Raw genomic sequence first — 15597 nt, forward strand, 5'->3', positions numbered from 1 at the left:
TTTTGATTTATCAGTAATACTACATGTCACTGCTGTTACATATAATTAATGATTTTAATGGGTAAAAAATTGGAGTGCATGCTGGAAAAACTGTTGATTTTTTTTAAGTCAACTACCTAATTGTTAACAGATGTCCCTTTTCATTTGGATTTACCTCAAAATAAAGCAAAAAGATACAGCTACCTCAGGGCTGAAATGAAAACCTGAGAGTAGCCAGGTGTCTGTGGTGCATGCCTTTAATTCCAGTAGTTCAGGAGACTGAGGCAGGAGGATTGAAAGTTGAAAGCCAGCCAGCCTCAGCAAAAAGCAACTAAGCAACTTAGTGAGATCCTGTCTCTAAATAAAATACAAAATAGGGCTGGGATGTGCCTCAATGGTCAAGTGCCCCTGAGTTCAATCCCTGGTACCCCCCCCCCAAAAAAAGAAGAAATCCTGAGAGAAACATGAGAACACCAAGTTTAAAACCTAAACTATTCTCCAAATGTTAGTTAAAAAATAATATTCCAGAAGGAACTCAAATAAACTAATTTAATTTGTTTAAGACTTAGATATGGACATAAATTTAAGTTTAGGCAAAATGGATTGAAAGAGTAAGTATTTTAATAGCCACAAAAAAGACACTAAATAAAGTGGATTCCTTTGAGATTGCATATTAATTATTTTAAACACCAATGTCCATGGAAGAGTTGACATACTGAGACATTTTTTTTCCAGATGTTCTCACTGTAATATAATTTAGCTGTTTTCCCTCCAACTAATAGATGAGATAAACTTCTCTAACAGGATTTTGAATTCAAGTAAGGGAAGAGAATTTTGGAGAAGAATGAACAGAGAGAGTTAAAAGTGTTCCAGCTCCAGACACCTTAAGAAACACGAACAGACCAGAGAATAATGGGCACTGAGACCAATTTTGAATGTATTGTATTTTTCTGCTGTTGCTAAAGGTATGTCTCAGTTTCTTAGGTTGTATAATTCTCAGCTCAGGTGCTAAGGAAAATTCAGAAGTCAATGTTTTCTTTGATTTCTTACACCATTTCACCCATCTTTTACATTTCACCTGGTATTAGCCTATGCTCATTATGCCAGCAAAAATGGCTGCTCCTGCTTCAAAAGCCCATAAATGGAATTTCCTTTAATTACACCTAACTTTTTAATAGCAGTTCCCTGCCTTGGGATAATTCTTCTAGGCTATTTTATGCAGTTTAAGCTATGTATTCAGTTTCCTAGCAATAAGGGCCTTGAAGATTTTGTAAGCCTCACAACTCCCATCTAGTCTGAATAGATTTACAGAGGCTCTTTAAAAATGACTTCTGTTCCTTTGACTACACGGGCAAGCATTCCACAATCCCAAAGGGATTTTGGGTCCATGCTTGCACATCTGTGCAGTAACCTACGTATCAGAATGAACAGCCTCTACCATGCATGTAAAGACTCCATCCCTCCTTTTGTTCAAACATTTATTTAGTACTTAATGGTGTCAGGTAAAAATACTTTTAACAAAGAATGGAGCTAGACTTCTTGCCTGGAGGCATAGATGCACTTCAGTGGTCTATGTAGAGGATCAATTTGTATTTCCCCAGATTGTCCTTTTCTTCCAGCTCAGGGATTTCTAAGGAGAGGACGTCCTACAGAGAGCTGTGGTAGGAAGACTGAACAGGGAAAGTAAGGGAAGAAAATATCTAAAATGAATTTGGTCTAAAGAACTCTTCATCCATACTCAATAACCATTTCAGATCCCTGAGGAATTCCAGATTACATTTTAGACGAGGCAAAGTTCAATTTACACTTTTAATTCAGAGGATAAATAAGTACAAAAACAACATTTACCCAAAGTTCCTAAAGACAAACAAACCAGAGTTGCATAACTTCATACTAATTTTCCAATATGAAGCTCAATCTATACTTAACATCAAAGAGGGCAGCAATTTGTTTGACTAATAAAAGTAAATGTCTCTGCACTGCGCTTAATACGAAGCACCTCAGTAGGAACGAACCCTGCAGCTCCACTATGACCGACCTCTAACGCGATCCCTGAGAAGGCCACGTCTGGCGAGAGTTGAGGGACCGCGGCCCGCACCAAAGGGAGAGGGCGTGGCCGTCGTGTGGGCGGGGTCCTGGAGATCACGAGTGCTCGAGCTCTGGACGGGTCTGCGCCGGTTGCTTGACCCGGGACTTATTTCGCGCTTGCCTGCTTAGCGCGCAACTATGGCGCGGAAGTCGAATTTGTTTGTGTTTCTCGTGCCGCTCCTGCTCGGCCCGACCCTAGTGCGCGGCTTCAACACTCTGCCCCTGGTCCTCAACACTTGGCCTTTTAAGAGTGCAACCAAAGCAGGTGCGAAGCGGCGGCCGGGGGTGGGTGTCTGCACTGCAAGAGGTCTCGGTGGGGTGGGGAGGACCGACTGGCTGGCCCCATTGCAGCTGCAGGGCAGGCAAGCGCCCGATTGGCCAGGCCTTCCGCAGTCTCGGCTTCCAGTCCTTCCTGCTTCGCCCTCTTCGTTTCTCTTTTGCAATTGACCTTTACTCCATCGTCCTCCAAGGCTGTGTTTTTAAGTCCTTGTCATTTAGGATCACTCCTTGTATTGCCCCCCACTCTCACCCCGCACTAATATATATTACACTGTCCTGCTGACCTCCAACGTTTCGGGTCTTTCAGCTTTTACTCTTCCAGTGGCACTTACGCTGGTTTTTGCCTGATACCTAGTTTTGCCGGGCGTCTACCTCTCCACCTTCCCTTTCTCACCCCCACCTCCATGTATCTTCAGTACCCTGGATTCTTAGATTCTTAATTTCTAGACAACCTTTTTTGCCCAAAAGATAGCATATTCTTTTCCCACACAACTTTTTTCTTTTTTTTTTTTTTTTTTGGTAACACTCTGATATATCCGAGGAGCTTCTCAACAAACATTGTGCCTGAGCCCCACCTCCTGGGATTTTGATTTAACTGCTGGAACTAGGTCATCTGCTTTTTAAAAAAAAACAAAACCTCCCTGTGTAATTTTCCTTGGCAGTCAGAGAGGATTGAGAACCACAAAGCTATGGTATCCCCTCTTCCAGGAAGCCTTCCCTAATGCCCTTAAACTTAATGAATCGGAATCAGATTCCCATCTTTTGCTCCGTGATATTATCCTGTATATACCAATCTTCTGGCATTTTCCTATCGTATTATGTTTGTTTCTTTCGTTTCAAGACAGACTACTGCAGGAGTAATTTCATACCCTTGGTACCCCATCTCATAGATTAACTTTCTGGTGGCAGAATTGAATCCAGAATTTGAAGGAGGTAAACTGCTATGTTATAGGCAGGGCATAGGCATCATAGAAAATAAGGAATCAGGTTGTGAGAAAGAGATTCATAGCAACAGAGAGACCCAAAGAAGCCCAGCAATCTGGGCAGGGGACAATTCTGTGTAAGTTACCTTATAGGAAACTTCTCAGAATATACTTTCAAGCCTGTAGGTCCATTAGTGACATTAATTAAAGTGCTTATTGACAGTACCTGCTGTTCAAGGAATTCTGTTTTTATGGGTAAAGTGTTCAAGGAAGACCTCCCCTACCCCAATGTACAGGGATCCACAGAACAGCACAGTGCGAAAAGTATGGCCACCATAGTTGAAGTAACTACTTTTAAAACCAAGTTCTGCTGTGTACCAGCTGAGTGACCTTAAAAATTTTTATTAAGTCGATGGTTCAATTTCCTCTTTTTTAAAATGAGGAATTGCACATTACTATCTTAAAAACTGCTATGAAGACTAAATGAACTAATTCATATGAAGTCCGTCTTGTAACTGTTTCTTAGAATTTTATCAAGACTGTCCTGGAATAGGTGTTACCTCAAAAAAAAAAGGTAATATTATGCATATTTTTGCAGAAGAAATTTGTGAGGTGATGATTTAATAGATTGTCAGTTTAACTGCCTTTGGGTAGTTTCAATTGTACCTTTAAAAATAAAGGAGAGGATACTGCTTTTCTTAGAAAAAATAGCTATTAAAAAGAGAAAGAAAAAAAAAACACCTCACATTGTAGCAGTAGCCAAATTCTTTGAATTCTTTATAATAACCAGTGATGTAATTTTTGTCTCTGACTGATTTGTATACTTGATAAACTACTTTGCTGACATTTCAGTTTAAGTGAGTGTAAAAACGGGGAAAATTAAAATAGGAAGTCTCAAATTGCATTTGGCATCAGGAAAATATATATATGTAAAGGAGCATTATTTGGTTTAATTAACAGCATGGCTGGTGTTAGAATCTGGTGGTTCTGCCCTCGATGCCATTGAGAATGGCTGTGCTATGTGTGAGAAAGAGCAGTGTGATGGCTCTGTAGGCTTTGGAGGAAGTCCTGATGAACTTGGGGAAACCACGCTGGATGCCATGATCATGGATGGGTAAGAATGCCTTTCAGAGAGATTGCTTCTCTGTGCCTGTGCTTCATGTTAAGCTACATTTAGAATTGTAATTTCTCCTAAGCTCAAGATGGGAAAAGGTGTGAGTTTTGTCACAGGTCAGAACCACTAGCTTATTGTATTTGGCATTTTCAAACACAAGGAGTTTCCCTCTTGATTATTTAAAAGTGAATAACTTATCCTAATAATATCAATAACACATGAAAATAGATCTCCTATAACAGGGAGAAAATTTGCCTCTGACCTTATAAACCATCATTCACCTGACATCCACAAATATTATGGTTTGTGTGACCAGAAAACTTAAAGCCTCTTTCAGAAGCCATGTTTAAGAATTTTAGTTCTGTTGGAATATATGGTAAACTGATTTTCTGTTTTTTCCTTAATTCTGATCTTGTGGAAATCTATGAACTTCATGAATGTGCTTTTTGCTTTTCTGTGTTAGATGTTGGAATTTATCCTACAAAACATTATTGCTTAGAGAACAGCAAGATTTTTAAATTTATGAACCTATGAAAGTATCTTAATACATATTACGTTTTTTTCTTACAGCACTACCATGAATGTAGGAGCAGTAGGACGAATTAAAAATGCTATTGGTGTGGCACGGAAAGTACTAGAACATACAACACACACACTTTTGGCAGGAGAGTCAGGTATTTCTTAACTATACTGAAATTCTTTCTAGTCTTGTCTGTAGTCATCCCTGTGAAAAATAGTACTCAGAATCCAAGGAGAAAAGACTTCAGTTTAAATTCCAGCTCTTAATGTCTATTTAACTGGATAGGTAACTTCTAACCCTTACTTTCTTTGTCTTTAAAATAGGATTTAAAAAATAATAATAATTTATTACCTATAGATGAGTAAATGCTGGACTGAAATAGTGTTCACCATCAGTTTTTTCCCATATTATTACATTTTTATGGGTGCATCATTAACCTAGAGAGCATTATTAACATAAGAAGATAGGACTAGAAGGAATATGCTATGACAACATCACTTACTTGAAGACTTTCCACACTGTATACTAGAAATTATACAATGGACTATAATAAAAAAATATTTTTAATGATATGTTTATCTAGTTACTCCAATAGGTTTCCTAAGATGGAGAGAGATGGTGAAGGTGAGGTAGCAAAGGATTCTGCATAACACACAACCCAGGGAACTCAAGCAGATCAGCTTTAAGTAGGACATATGAAAGTTGAAGATGTAGAAATTGATTTCCTTGAAATTGTTCATGTGTGAAAACTCTTTGAGAAAACTTTGTGTACCCCTCTGGATATTTTTGTGTACCGCATGTAAGAGGCAGCTGACCTAGGATGCCTCCAGCACATACATTTTGCTTGAAAGATGATACTTTGTTAATTTATACTTTCCTTCCTAATCGCCAGCCACCAAGTTTGCTGAAAGTATGGGGTTTACTGTGGTGAGCCGTTTCTGTGAACTGTGGCCGCCATTACAAGATGGCGCTGGTTTCCCCTGTAGTCTGTGACAAACAACTCCTTATCAGAATGAGTTGGCATGCTGTGACTTGGCACCCTGTGAGAAAAGTCCACGTGGCAGCTTCGCATTGGGGCTTGAGGTGCTTTATTAAGGCTGGGAGGGGCATCCAGGGGTTAAGAGAGAAAAAAGTATCAAGGACCTGAATAAACTGCTGAAAGAAGATTCCCGAGTTGCGTCTTCCTTGCGGGCAAGGGGTCGCGACAGTTTACCAATGAGGATTTATCTACCAGTGCTTCTCAAGCTCTTCATTCGGATTGGCTTGCTCACAATTGCCAGCCAAATAATTGGAGAGTATGTATATGTATTCAATCTCAAAAATAAATTACTTGAAAATATTAAAATTATTTCCTTTCAGTTCTCTCTTGCCTGCCTATTTCTGAGGATGCTTCTTAGCATCCTGGCTACATGTTACAGCTGGAGATTTAAGTTGTCTCTCTGGGCATTGACATGAGAGCTCCTTTAGCAGGCTCTGGTTCACATCCATGGTGAAGAACTACTGGTCTTTGGCAGTTGTTTGCAGACTAGGAAGATTCTGGGAATTGGAGCTGCCCCCATCAGAGATTTTCTGCTTATATTTCCTTGGATAAAGGCTGAAAAAGTCAAAGTTTTGGAAACATAAGTCTGAAATATTTTCCAGTTTTTATCTGTGTGAAGTATATATAAGTATATGTATGAAGTATATATCCAGCATCTTCCCATCACTTCAGTTAAAGATTTATACCATTAGGTATCTTGTTTGTTACTAATGGGATAATTTGTCTTTAATGGAATTTTTAGCACAAATCAGTTTGCCTTTTCCATACAGTTTCCTTCTTTGATTGTTTTATGGCCTCATCTTTTTTATTTTTCCCTAATTGCTGATTACCATGATGTCTCTGGGATTAACCATGGAAAAAGATGGTTGATAAAAGAGAATAGGGAAGGTACCTAGTATACTAATGTATAATGTGTACAGGTTGAACATCTCGAACCCAGAAATCTGAAATTCAGAACTCTCTGCCCTGGTTCCACAAGTGAAAGACTCTACACACCTCATGTACTGCAGTTAAAATGCAGGTGCACTAAAAATATTGTATAGCATCACCTTCAGACCACTTGTATACAAAACAAACCAGTATATGAAATATAAATGAATTGCTTTAGACTTGAGTCCCATACCCATGGTATACTTGTAAAGATTCCAAAATCCAAGACAATCAAAAATCCAAAATATCTCTAGTTCCAAGAATGTCAGATAAAGGGATCATCAACCTATAGTAGTTTCTTGTTTTGTTTTATTGTTTTATTTATTTGTTTATTTTTATGCCACTAGGGATTGAACCCATCAGGTATTCTATCACTGAGCTATATAACTAGCCCTTTGTATTTTTAAATTTTGAGACAGCCTCACTGAAGCTGGGTTCAAAATTGAGATCTTGCTAGGTCAGCATCCCACACCACTGGGATTACAGGAGTCTACCACCTCACCCAGTCCTTATTTTAAACCAATCCATGTATACCACGTAAATTCATAAATGTGGATTATATTTTTGTGCCTTTAAGATTCAAAAGGATAGCTGGGTTTGCAACTCAGTGGTAGAGCGTTTGCCTAGTATGTGTAAGGTATTAGGTTCAATTTTCAGCATTGCATATAAATAAATAAAATAAATGTCCATCAACAAGTAAAAAATATATTTTAAAAATGTTTTTAAAGGAATCCTAGAGTACCACACTTAGAGCATATTTCATAAGCCTAGCTTTGGAAAGAAAAAAGTGGATTGCAAACAGTGGTTTTAAGTCTCAGAATTCTTATTTATCCAGGAAAAAAATTCTGAAGAGTACCATTGTGTTGTACCTTATTCCATTGGATTAATATCTAATTAAAAAAAAAAAAACCTCTTGTATTGTGCTTAGAATTTTAGCAAATAGAGACAAAATTCAGGGACCTGTTCTATGTGAGATATATATATAAAACACATATTATGTAATTCTGAGACTAGCATGGGAATTTTGTAAACTTAGATATTCGTCAATTTTCACATAAGACTCAACTACTCTTTATGTTTACATTACCATATATTTCTTACTAGTGTTAAGTGATTGTACATAACTACTTGTCAATTTCTAAGATACTCTTTCTTAAAAATAAAACTTAAATCTTATTTACAGAATGTAATACCAGATGCTTCAAAATACTGTGGACCCTACAAACCACCTGGTATCTTAAATAAGGATGATCCTACCTATAAAAAAGCAGAAGATGATTATGGTCATGATACTATTGGTAATTTGTCTTTTATACAGTTTTCATGATTAAAAGTTAATTACCTTCTTCATCCCTGTTCATGTACTAGAAGTTGATTTTGGCAAGTAAGTGCCTCTCTCTCATTTTTTTTCCTTGGTATGTATATAAATAAGAGAGATTTTATGTATACATGAATGTATTTGTTAAATTGCTTATACAAGATCCCCCCAAATCAAATATGACTATTCATGTGTTGATTTTTAATTCTTTGATAGTTAGTTCTTTATGTTGTTTGGTGGTACTAGGGACTGAACCCAGGGATGATATACCACTGAGCTACACCGCTCACATATCCAGGCCTTTTTATTTTTTTTATTTTAAAAAAGCATCTCACTAACTTCTCTAGGCTGGCCTCCAACTTGCAATCCTCCTCAGCCTCTCAAATTACTGGGATTATAGGCATATGCCACTGTGCCTGGCTATCATTTGCTATATTAAAGTGGCCTTAAATAATTTTTCCAAGTTTTTAGGACAGAATTTTTTCTACTAGTCCATTTTAGTGATTTTATTTGGAATTACCCCTGAAAAAAAAAAAGCAAAGTAATTCACCAATTTGAAGAGGAAGGATATGGGATGTCTATCAAATGACAATATGAAGCCAAGTCATCACAGTGCATAAATTATACTACTGATATAATTTTCACTATCCACAAATTTTCACATTACTTCTACGTGAAATTAATGAGAGTATATTTATATTATTTTCCTAGTTCAGGCTGTGAAAACACAGTACAAAGGCTGGTGACTTACAAACAACTGAAATTAATTCTCACAGTTGTGGAGGCTGGAAGTTCAAGGTCTAGGCATGAGTAGATCCTGTGTCTGGTGAGGGCCCATTTCCTAGCTCATGGGTGATGTCTTCTTCATGTCCTAATGCAATCGAAGGAGCTTAGCTAGCTCTCTGGGCCTCTTTAATAAAAGTAAGAGTCTTATTTGTTAGGGCTATGCCTTTATGACCTAATCACATCCCGGAAGCCTCCCTCCTAAATTCATCACTTTGTGGACATAAATTTTGGGGAGCCAACATTCAGACCAAGAAGTTATCAACTGCTCAATAATGTGGTTATATTTGAAGTAAACTTTAGGTACTGACAATTTTTTGTTTACTTCCAGGTATGGTTGTAATCCATAAGACTGGACGTACTGCTGCTGGTACATCTACAAATGGTATAAAATTCAAAATACCTGGGTTAGTGTTTTCATAAGAACAGAACTCTCAAATATAAATAAATGTAAAGCAGTATGTGCTGGGTGCCCTGGAGGATAGTACAACCAAGTAGAGTGCCAGCCTCATGGCTGATGTAGATAAATGTGAAAGAAAACACATTAGATCTGCTAAGTGCCAAAGGAGGAGTCAGAGCCAGTGCTTTAGAGTTTAGGGTGGCTTAAAGTAAGTAGTTAGTAATGCCAATAAGGTGTTGCTAGCTAGGAACTGATCCTTGAGTCACAGAAAGGAAAGGGGATCTTCACAGCAAAGGCACTGGCAGGTAAAAGTAGTGCTCACTTCAGATTCAGGGCTTCTGCTGGCTGAAGAGATTGTTAGTGCATGGTGGAGAGGCAGGTGGTGGAAGGTAAGACTGGAAAGGAAGACTGGAAACATATTTCAAGGAGTCTTATGTTAGTTTGAGGATTTCTAAATTTTATTTTGAAGTGGTAGAAAAGGATTAAAGATTTATTTACAAGGAAAAGCTTTGTCAAGAGTTTGACATATTGCATAATAAGCAAGAATAGATGTTAGGTAAAGAAAATCAATTTTGAGCCTCTTAAAATAACCCAGAAATCAGATGATAAAGAATGGTAATTATAGGAAAGTAGCTGTAAATCTTTGAATGTCAGCTTGGCATGTAACTAGCTGATTACAGTTTTTTTTTTCATTTTTTAAATTGGCAAGTAAAAAGCATTTATGACATATGTATAATGTTTTCATATATGTATACACACATACACAGACATAGTGATTTAACTTATATATTACCTCACAAAATTGTTTTTTGTGGTGATTACAACTTAAAATCTGCTCTCAGCAATTTTCAGATAGACAGTAATAAAGGTGTTATTGTAATAACCATGATATACAATTGACCTCGTAAAGTTATTCCTCCTGTCTAATGGAAGTCTTGTGTCCTTTGACCAATATGTCTCCAGTTCCCTCACTCCCTGGTATCAAGCAATCACCATTTTCATCAGTTCTATAAATTCAACTTTTTTATACTCCATGTCTGATAATAAATTCTTAATTAATGTAGGTTTGTGAAAACTAAGTTGAAAAACTAACAAAAGTCTTTTCTCTATGTTGTGAAGAATTTACTTAAAACAATAATCAGTAGTTATGTGGAAATATCCTCTATTTTGGAAACAACTCATAATATAATTTATTTTACACTTGATTTCCTGTCCTAAATTCTTATGCTGTGTGCTCATAAAGTCGCATAGGAGACTCACCAATACCTGGAGCTGGGGCATATGCTGATGATACTGCAGGGGCAGCTGCAGCCACTGGGAATGGTGATATATTGATGCATTTTCTGCCAAGGTATGACTTCTTACGTTTGTAAATTTTAGAGATCTTTATAGGGGATATGTTCTCTGTCAAGATATAAAATGAGCTTTTGTTTTGCATAATCTGATTGTGCACAAGAGCTTTTGAGAAATTTATATACAAACTTTTTGCCTATCATTTAATGATCATTCAAATTAAGTAATCATAGTTCCATGAAATAGAATAGTACCCTACTTCACAGATGAGAATATTTATAATTTATTCAAATGTAAGTCCACTAAGTCAAGGAGCTATGATAATTGATGAATCAAGTACGAAACATAGTCCCTATGTGCAGTCAATTACTAGAACTTCATGTTGCCTACGTGTACAGTATTTTCTCCTTTAATTGTAGCACCTTTTCTCTTTTAAATGTAACCTCTATTCTCTGTGATTTCTGGTTGTTATTACTAAACCAGAAACTCAGCCAAAGTCAAAAAATACTAAGCCAGAAAAAAAAAAACTAATTTCTCAGTCTGAAACTAATGGTGGATGACTTGAATAGATGATATTATATCAAGATTTCCTTGCTTCAATGTTGATGCTTTAGTGAGAGTTAGCCACTCCCACTCATTATATGTATTCTATCAAATATGACAGTTTTGTTGGTTTTAAATTTCTAATTAAAGTTACCTGATTTGAAGTTTGCATTTGTTCTATGATACTGAAGTTCCCTCTGTTTAAATCAGCTACCAAGCTGTAGAATATATGAGTAGAGGAGAAGATCCAACCATAGCTTGCCAAAAAGTGATTTCAAGAATTCAGAAGTATTTTCCAAAATTTTTGGGGGCTGTTATATGTGCCAATGTAACTGGAAGTTATGGTAAGTTGAATTTGAATTTTGATTTATGCAAACCCTTTTAAATACTATATTGTACAATATACTAGTCAGTAGAACAGGGAACTATGTAGAGTAGGCTCTGAGTAAATGTTAATTGATGGTCTTTCAAGGCCCACAAAGTGTTAAAATATACCTAAAACCCTTTTTTGTTGACTACTGGTAGTTATATATTATCTGTTCTTTGGCTCTTAGTTCTTATCCCTACATGTTGAGATGTACTAATTTAGTTAGATGCTTTTACTAATTAGAAAGAGGTAGGGATAAATTATTTCCCATTCTTCTTTTCTAATTGTTACTTAAATATTTCAGCCATTTAGACCTTTTGGGAGTTCCAAAAGAACAAAATGTATTACTAATTTGTAAACCAAAGAAGTTTGCAGAATTATTTTTGCACTGTGTTTGAGGCATGTCTTTTGCTTCATTTACTTTCCGTATGAGCCTATCACAGTTTCAAAGCATTTTAAGATCAACCACTGCTGATTCTCATTAGTGAATTTTCAGATGGGGAAGATATACAGCTTATTGATCAATACGACTTATTAGGTTAGACTGCTTATTATTTTCTTTGATCTTTTACTTCCCACACGTCTGTATTTGAAAAACTTGTTTGTGGAATTCCTTATTCTTTTTTAAGTATTAAAACACAAAAGTCAGTAAGAGTTATGGGGAGGGAAGGTTTTATGTATGAAATAAGTCAGTTTCATTGATTCTCTCTTAAGAAATAAACTGTAGAAGGCTCGGAGTTGGATTTAATAGGATGGAAAATGCTAATTATATAATTGTAGATGAATTTAAAATGACTAGTACCTTACATTTGAAGTAATGAGAGTAGAAGGGACATCTCCCCCAAGGGTTTTTAAGCAGAAGATGAACCCAAGACAAAAAGCACCTTGTCAAATAACTCTTCTTTCTGTGAGATTAACAGAGTAGAAAAGAATAAGAAGCAGTGATGTTGGGGGGGGGTGTTAATGGATGAATCATAGGAATGTTCTAGAGGCTAGGGAAATAAAATTTTTGGATGATGTTCCTGAATAATTTCTTGTAAGAAAGGGACATGAAAACATTAAAAAAGAAACAACAGCATGTGTATGGAACAGACAATCCGCAAATTTTCTGAAGTTCAAGAGGATTGCTCCCCCACCACCTGTTTTTGGGTTTTTTTTTCTTTCTTTCTTTCTCTCATAACTACTCAGTGCCAAGGAAGGTACTTCTTTGTAGCTTTGTTGTACATATATAAACAATTGCCAGTGTCCAGGCAAATAGCAATATCTGTGTTGGTTATAAATATATGCATCCTGTATTTAACCACACATCTTTCTCTTTTTTGACCCAAGGTGCTGCTTGCAATAAACTTCCAACATTTACTCAGTTTAGTTTCATGGTTTATAATTCTCTAAAAAATGAACCAACTGAGGAAAAAGTTGACTGCATCTAATCCATCTTCTCTGTCACTATCTGTATTTAAAGAAGAAAAAAACAAAAGCAAAAGGTTATAATCATCATGTAGTGGTTGTCTGCATTGTAAGATTTTTGTATAAACACAAAAATAAATTTATGCTGAAATGGCACTTTCTACATCTGAAATTTTTGTATTTTCTATTTTTATTTAAGCTTTGTACACTCCCTGAAAATTAATATCCATATGTGTATGTGTTGTATAGACTTAAATGTAAATGGTATTTGAATTTCTAATTGATGTTGCAAGAAATTACTACTTCGGGAATATATTTTCACAGTAATATACTAAATCCAAGTCAGCTATATTTGAGTACTTAAAATCATTAAAGTATACAAGCCTTTTAGGTCTTCCTCAAAGGAAGAGTTACACTAAGACTTGGCAGATTAGTCCTGGTTAAATTTCAGTTTGTTATGTTCAGTATGACATACCTCTGACCACTGATTATTAGTTTTACCTAGTGTTCCTAATAGCTTGAAGCAGGAAGAATGCTATTAATATAGATGCTTTTTATTTTGCACATATTAGAAAATATGGGCAATCTTCTGGTAAGCAATTATATTGATTTTGTTTGGATTACTCTCTAATGGATCTCTGGATGTAGGAAAGTTTTGAGCCACAAAAATCTCTGTCTTTAAGCTTCTGACAGTCAGTATTGGTCATGTCTTTTACAAATCATTGGGGGCATTTGATTTGTACTGTAATTTTACTAATGTCTTTTGCAGAGGTGGGATTACAATTAGAAATGTCAATAATGTGTTTTCTGGCTTGGTATTATTTTCCTAACTTCTGAACTACATCTGAAAAGTACGTGGAAGTTGTGTGTCTGCTTTCTTAGCATCATCTTGTTTTTTTATCCTCCCTCTGTACCAGGGATTGAATCCAGGGCACTTAACCATGAGCCACATCACCAACCCACTCCCCCTTTTTTTTTCTTTTATTTTGGGCTGGTGGGGAGGTACAGGGGATTGAACTCCAGGGCACTTAACCACTAAGCCACACTCCCAGCCCTCTATTTTGTATTTTATTTAGAGAGAGCATCTCACTGAGTTGCTTAGCACCTTGCTTTTGCCGAGGTTGGATTTGAACTTGCCATCCTCCTGCATCAGCCTCCCAAGCAGCTGTAACTATAGGTGTACACCATTGAACCCAGCTTTTAGCATCATCTTTTTCCTTCAGAATCATTCTCTTTAAAATCAGGAGTCTAACTCATTCCCCCATCATTCTTACCCCCCCTACCCTTTGCCCCCTCCTTTTCCGCTCCCTCCCCTTTGCCCTATCTAAAGTTCTTCCATTCCTTTCCCATGCCCCACCCCCACTGCCATTATGGGTCTGCATGCTCATATCAAAGGAAATATTCAGCCTTTGGTTTGGGGGATTGACTTGCTTCACTTAGCATTATATTCTCCATCTTCATCCATTTACCTGCCATGATTTTTTTTCTCTTAATGCTGAGTAATGTTCCATTGTGTACATATACCAAAGTTTTCCTATCCCTTCATCTACTGAAGGAGATGGTGGAATGAGTTAGACATCATTACCCCAAGAACATGTATAAGACACAAATGGTGTGAAAATACTTTGTGTACAACCAGTGTCTTGAAAAATTGTGCTCTATATGTGTAATTTGAAATGAATTGCATTCTGCCATCATGTATAACAAATCAGAATAAATAAATTTTTAAAAAGCCAAAGAGAAAAAGTTAAAAACAGCCTCATCTTATGGCATTTTTATAAAAGGACCCGAACACGTATTGCCTCCCTTTCTATTTTAAATAATTTACTCTGAAAAATGATTTTAGGTATCAGGAGTATAAATGTAATAAAAAAATAACTTCTACTTTTGACTACTTTTAGGCTTTATATACATGATTTCTAATAACTTGTTTAATTGGGTTTTTATTAAACTGTTAATTGTGTAATTTTAAAAACATCTTTGATAAAAAGATATTAAAAAGTTAAAACCCCTAAAAAAATCAGGAGTCACTAACTAATAAAATTATATTTACAGAATTATCCTGAAACTTGAGTATTCTGCACCCATTTTGGTTTTGACTTTGTCATAGTTTAGGGTAGAAAGCTGTAATGTTAGTGAGGCACAGTGGCTTACTAGAGTGAGGCAGGAGGATCAAGAGTTCAAAGTCAGCCTCAGCAAGTTGGGCCCTAAGCAACTCAGCAAGACCTTATCTCTAAATAAAATACAAAAATGGTCTGGGGATGTGGCTCCATGGTTAAGTGCCTCTGGGTTCAATCTACATACCAAAAAAAAAGCAAGCTGTAATTTTGAGAGTGGCACAGATCACTTGTTCTCAGGCTTTGCTATGTATCATGGCTGGCTGGGGAGCCTTTTTAAAAACATCCTCTGCTCTATCCCACTAAATCAGATTCTCCACAAATGAGGACTCAAAAGTCTAGATTTAGCAACTGCTTATGGTAGTCTGAAAGCTAATAAAGAGACAGTTGTGCAGCTTCACACTCACAAAGCAGAAGAGGAAACCTCAACTTTTGAGGGTTCCCAGGAAGGATGCCAACTTGCTTAAATCTGATGCAAGGCCTTGGAAAAGGGACAA

The 15597-nt window shown here is 36.5% G+C and overlaps 1 protein-coding gene across 1 annotated transcript; it reads left to right on the forward strand.

The window, feature by feature from the left end:
- The first annotated feature begins 2183 nt into the window (after positions 1 to 2183).
- On the forward strand, positions 2184 to 13132 carry LOC144256937 (N(4)-(beta-N-acetylglucosaminyl)-L-asparaginase-like). The gene is made up of 10 exons (XM_077802816.1): positions 2184 to 2332; positions 4230 to 4383; positions 4954 to 5057; positions 5796 to 5827; positions 6112 to 6198; positions 8056 to 8170; positions 9305 to 9380; positions 10617 to 10724; positions 11420 to 11553; positions 12906 to 13132. Exons 1-10 carry the CDS (start codon positions 2206 to 2208, stop codon positions 13004 to 13006), a joined length of 1038 nt encoding a protein of 345 aa, XP_077658942.1. The 5' UTR covers positions 2184 to 2205; the 3' UTR covers positions 13007 to 13132.
- Positions 13133 to 15597: the final 2465 nt, after the last annotated feature.

Source organism: Urocitellus parryii, chromosome 9 (assembly GCF_045843805.1).
Source record: "Urocitellus parryii isolate mUroPar1 chromosome 9, mUroPar1.hap1, whole genome shotgun sequence".
In the NCBI taxonomy this organism is placed as follows: domain Eukaryota; kingdom Metazoa; phylum Chordata; class Mammalia; order Rodentia; family Sciuridae; genus Urocitellus; species Urocitellus parryii.

Excerpts from the sequence above, each read along its gene's own strand:
- LOC144256937 (XM_077802816.1), top strand. The coding sequence starts at position 2,206 with ATGGCGCGGAAGTCGAATTTGTTTGTGTTTCTCGTGCCGCTCCTGCTC. Across the intron at positions 2,333-4,229 it reads TAAGAGTGCAACCAAAGCAG|CATGGCTGGTGTTAGAATCT; the intron begins GTGCGAAGCGGC and ends TTTAATTAACAG. Across the intron at positions 5,058-5,795 it reads ACTTTTGGCAGGAGAGTCAG|CCACCAAGTTTGCTGAAAGT; the intron begins GTATTTCTTAAC and ends CCTAATCGCCAG.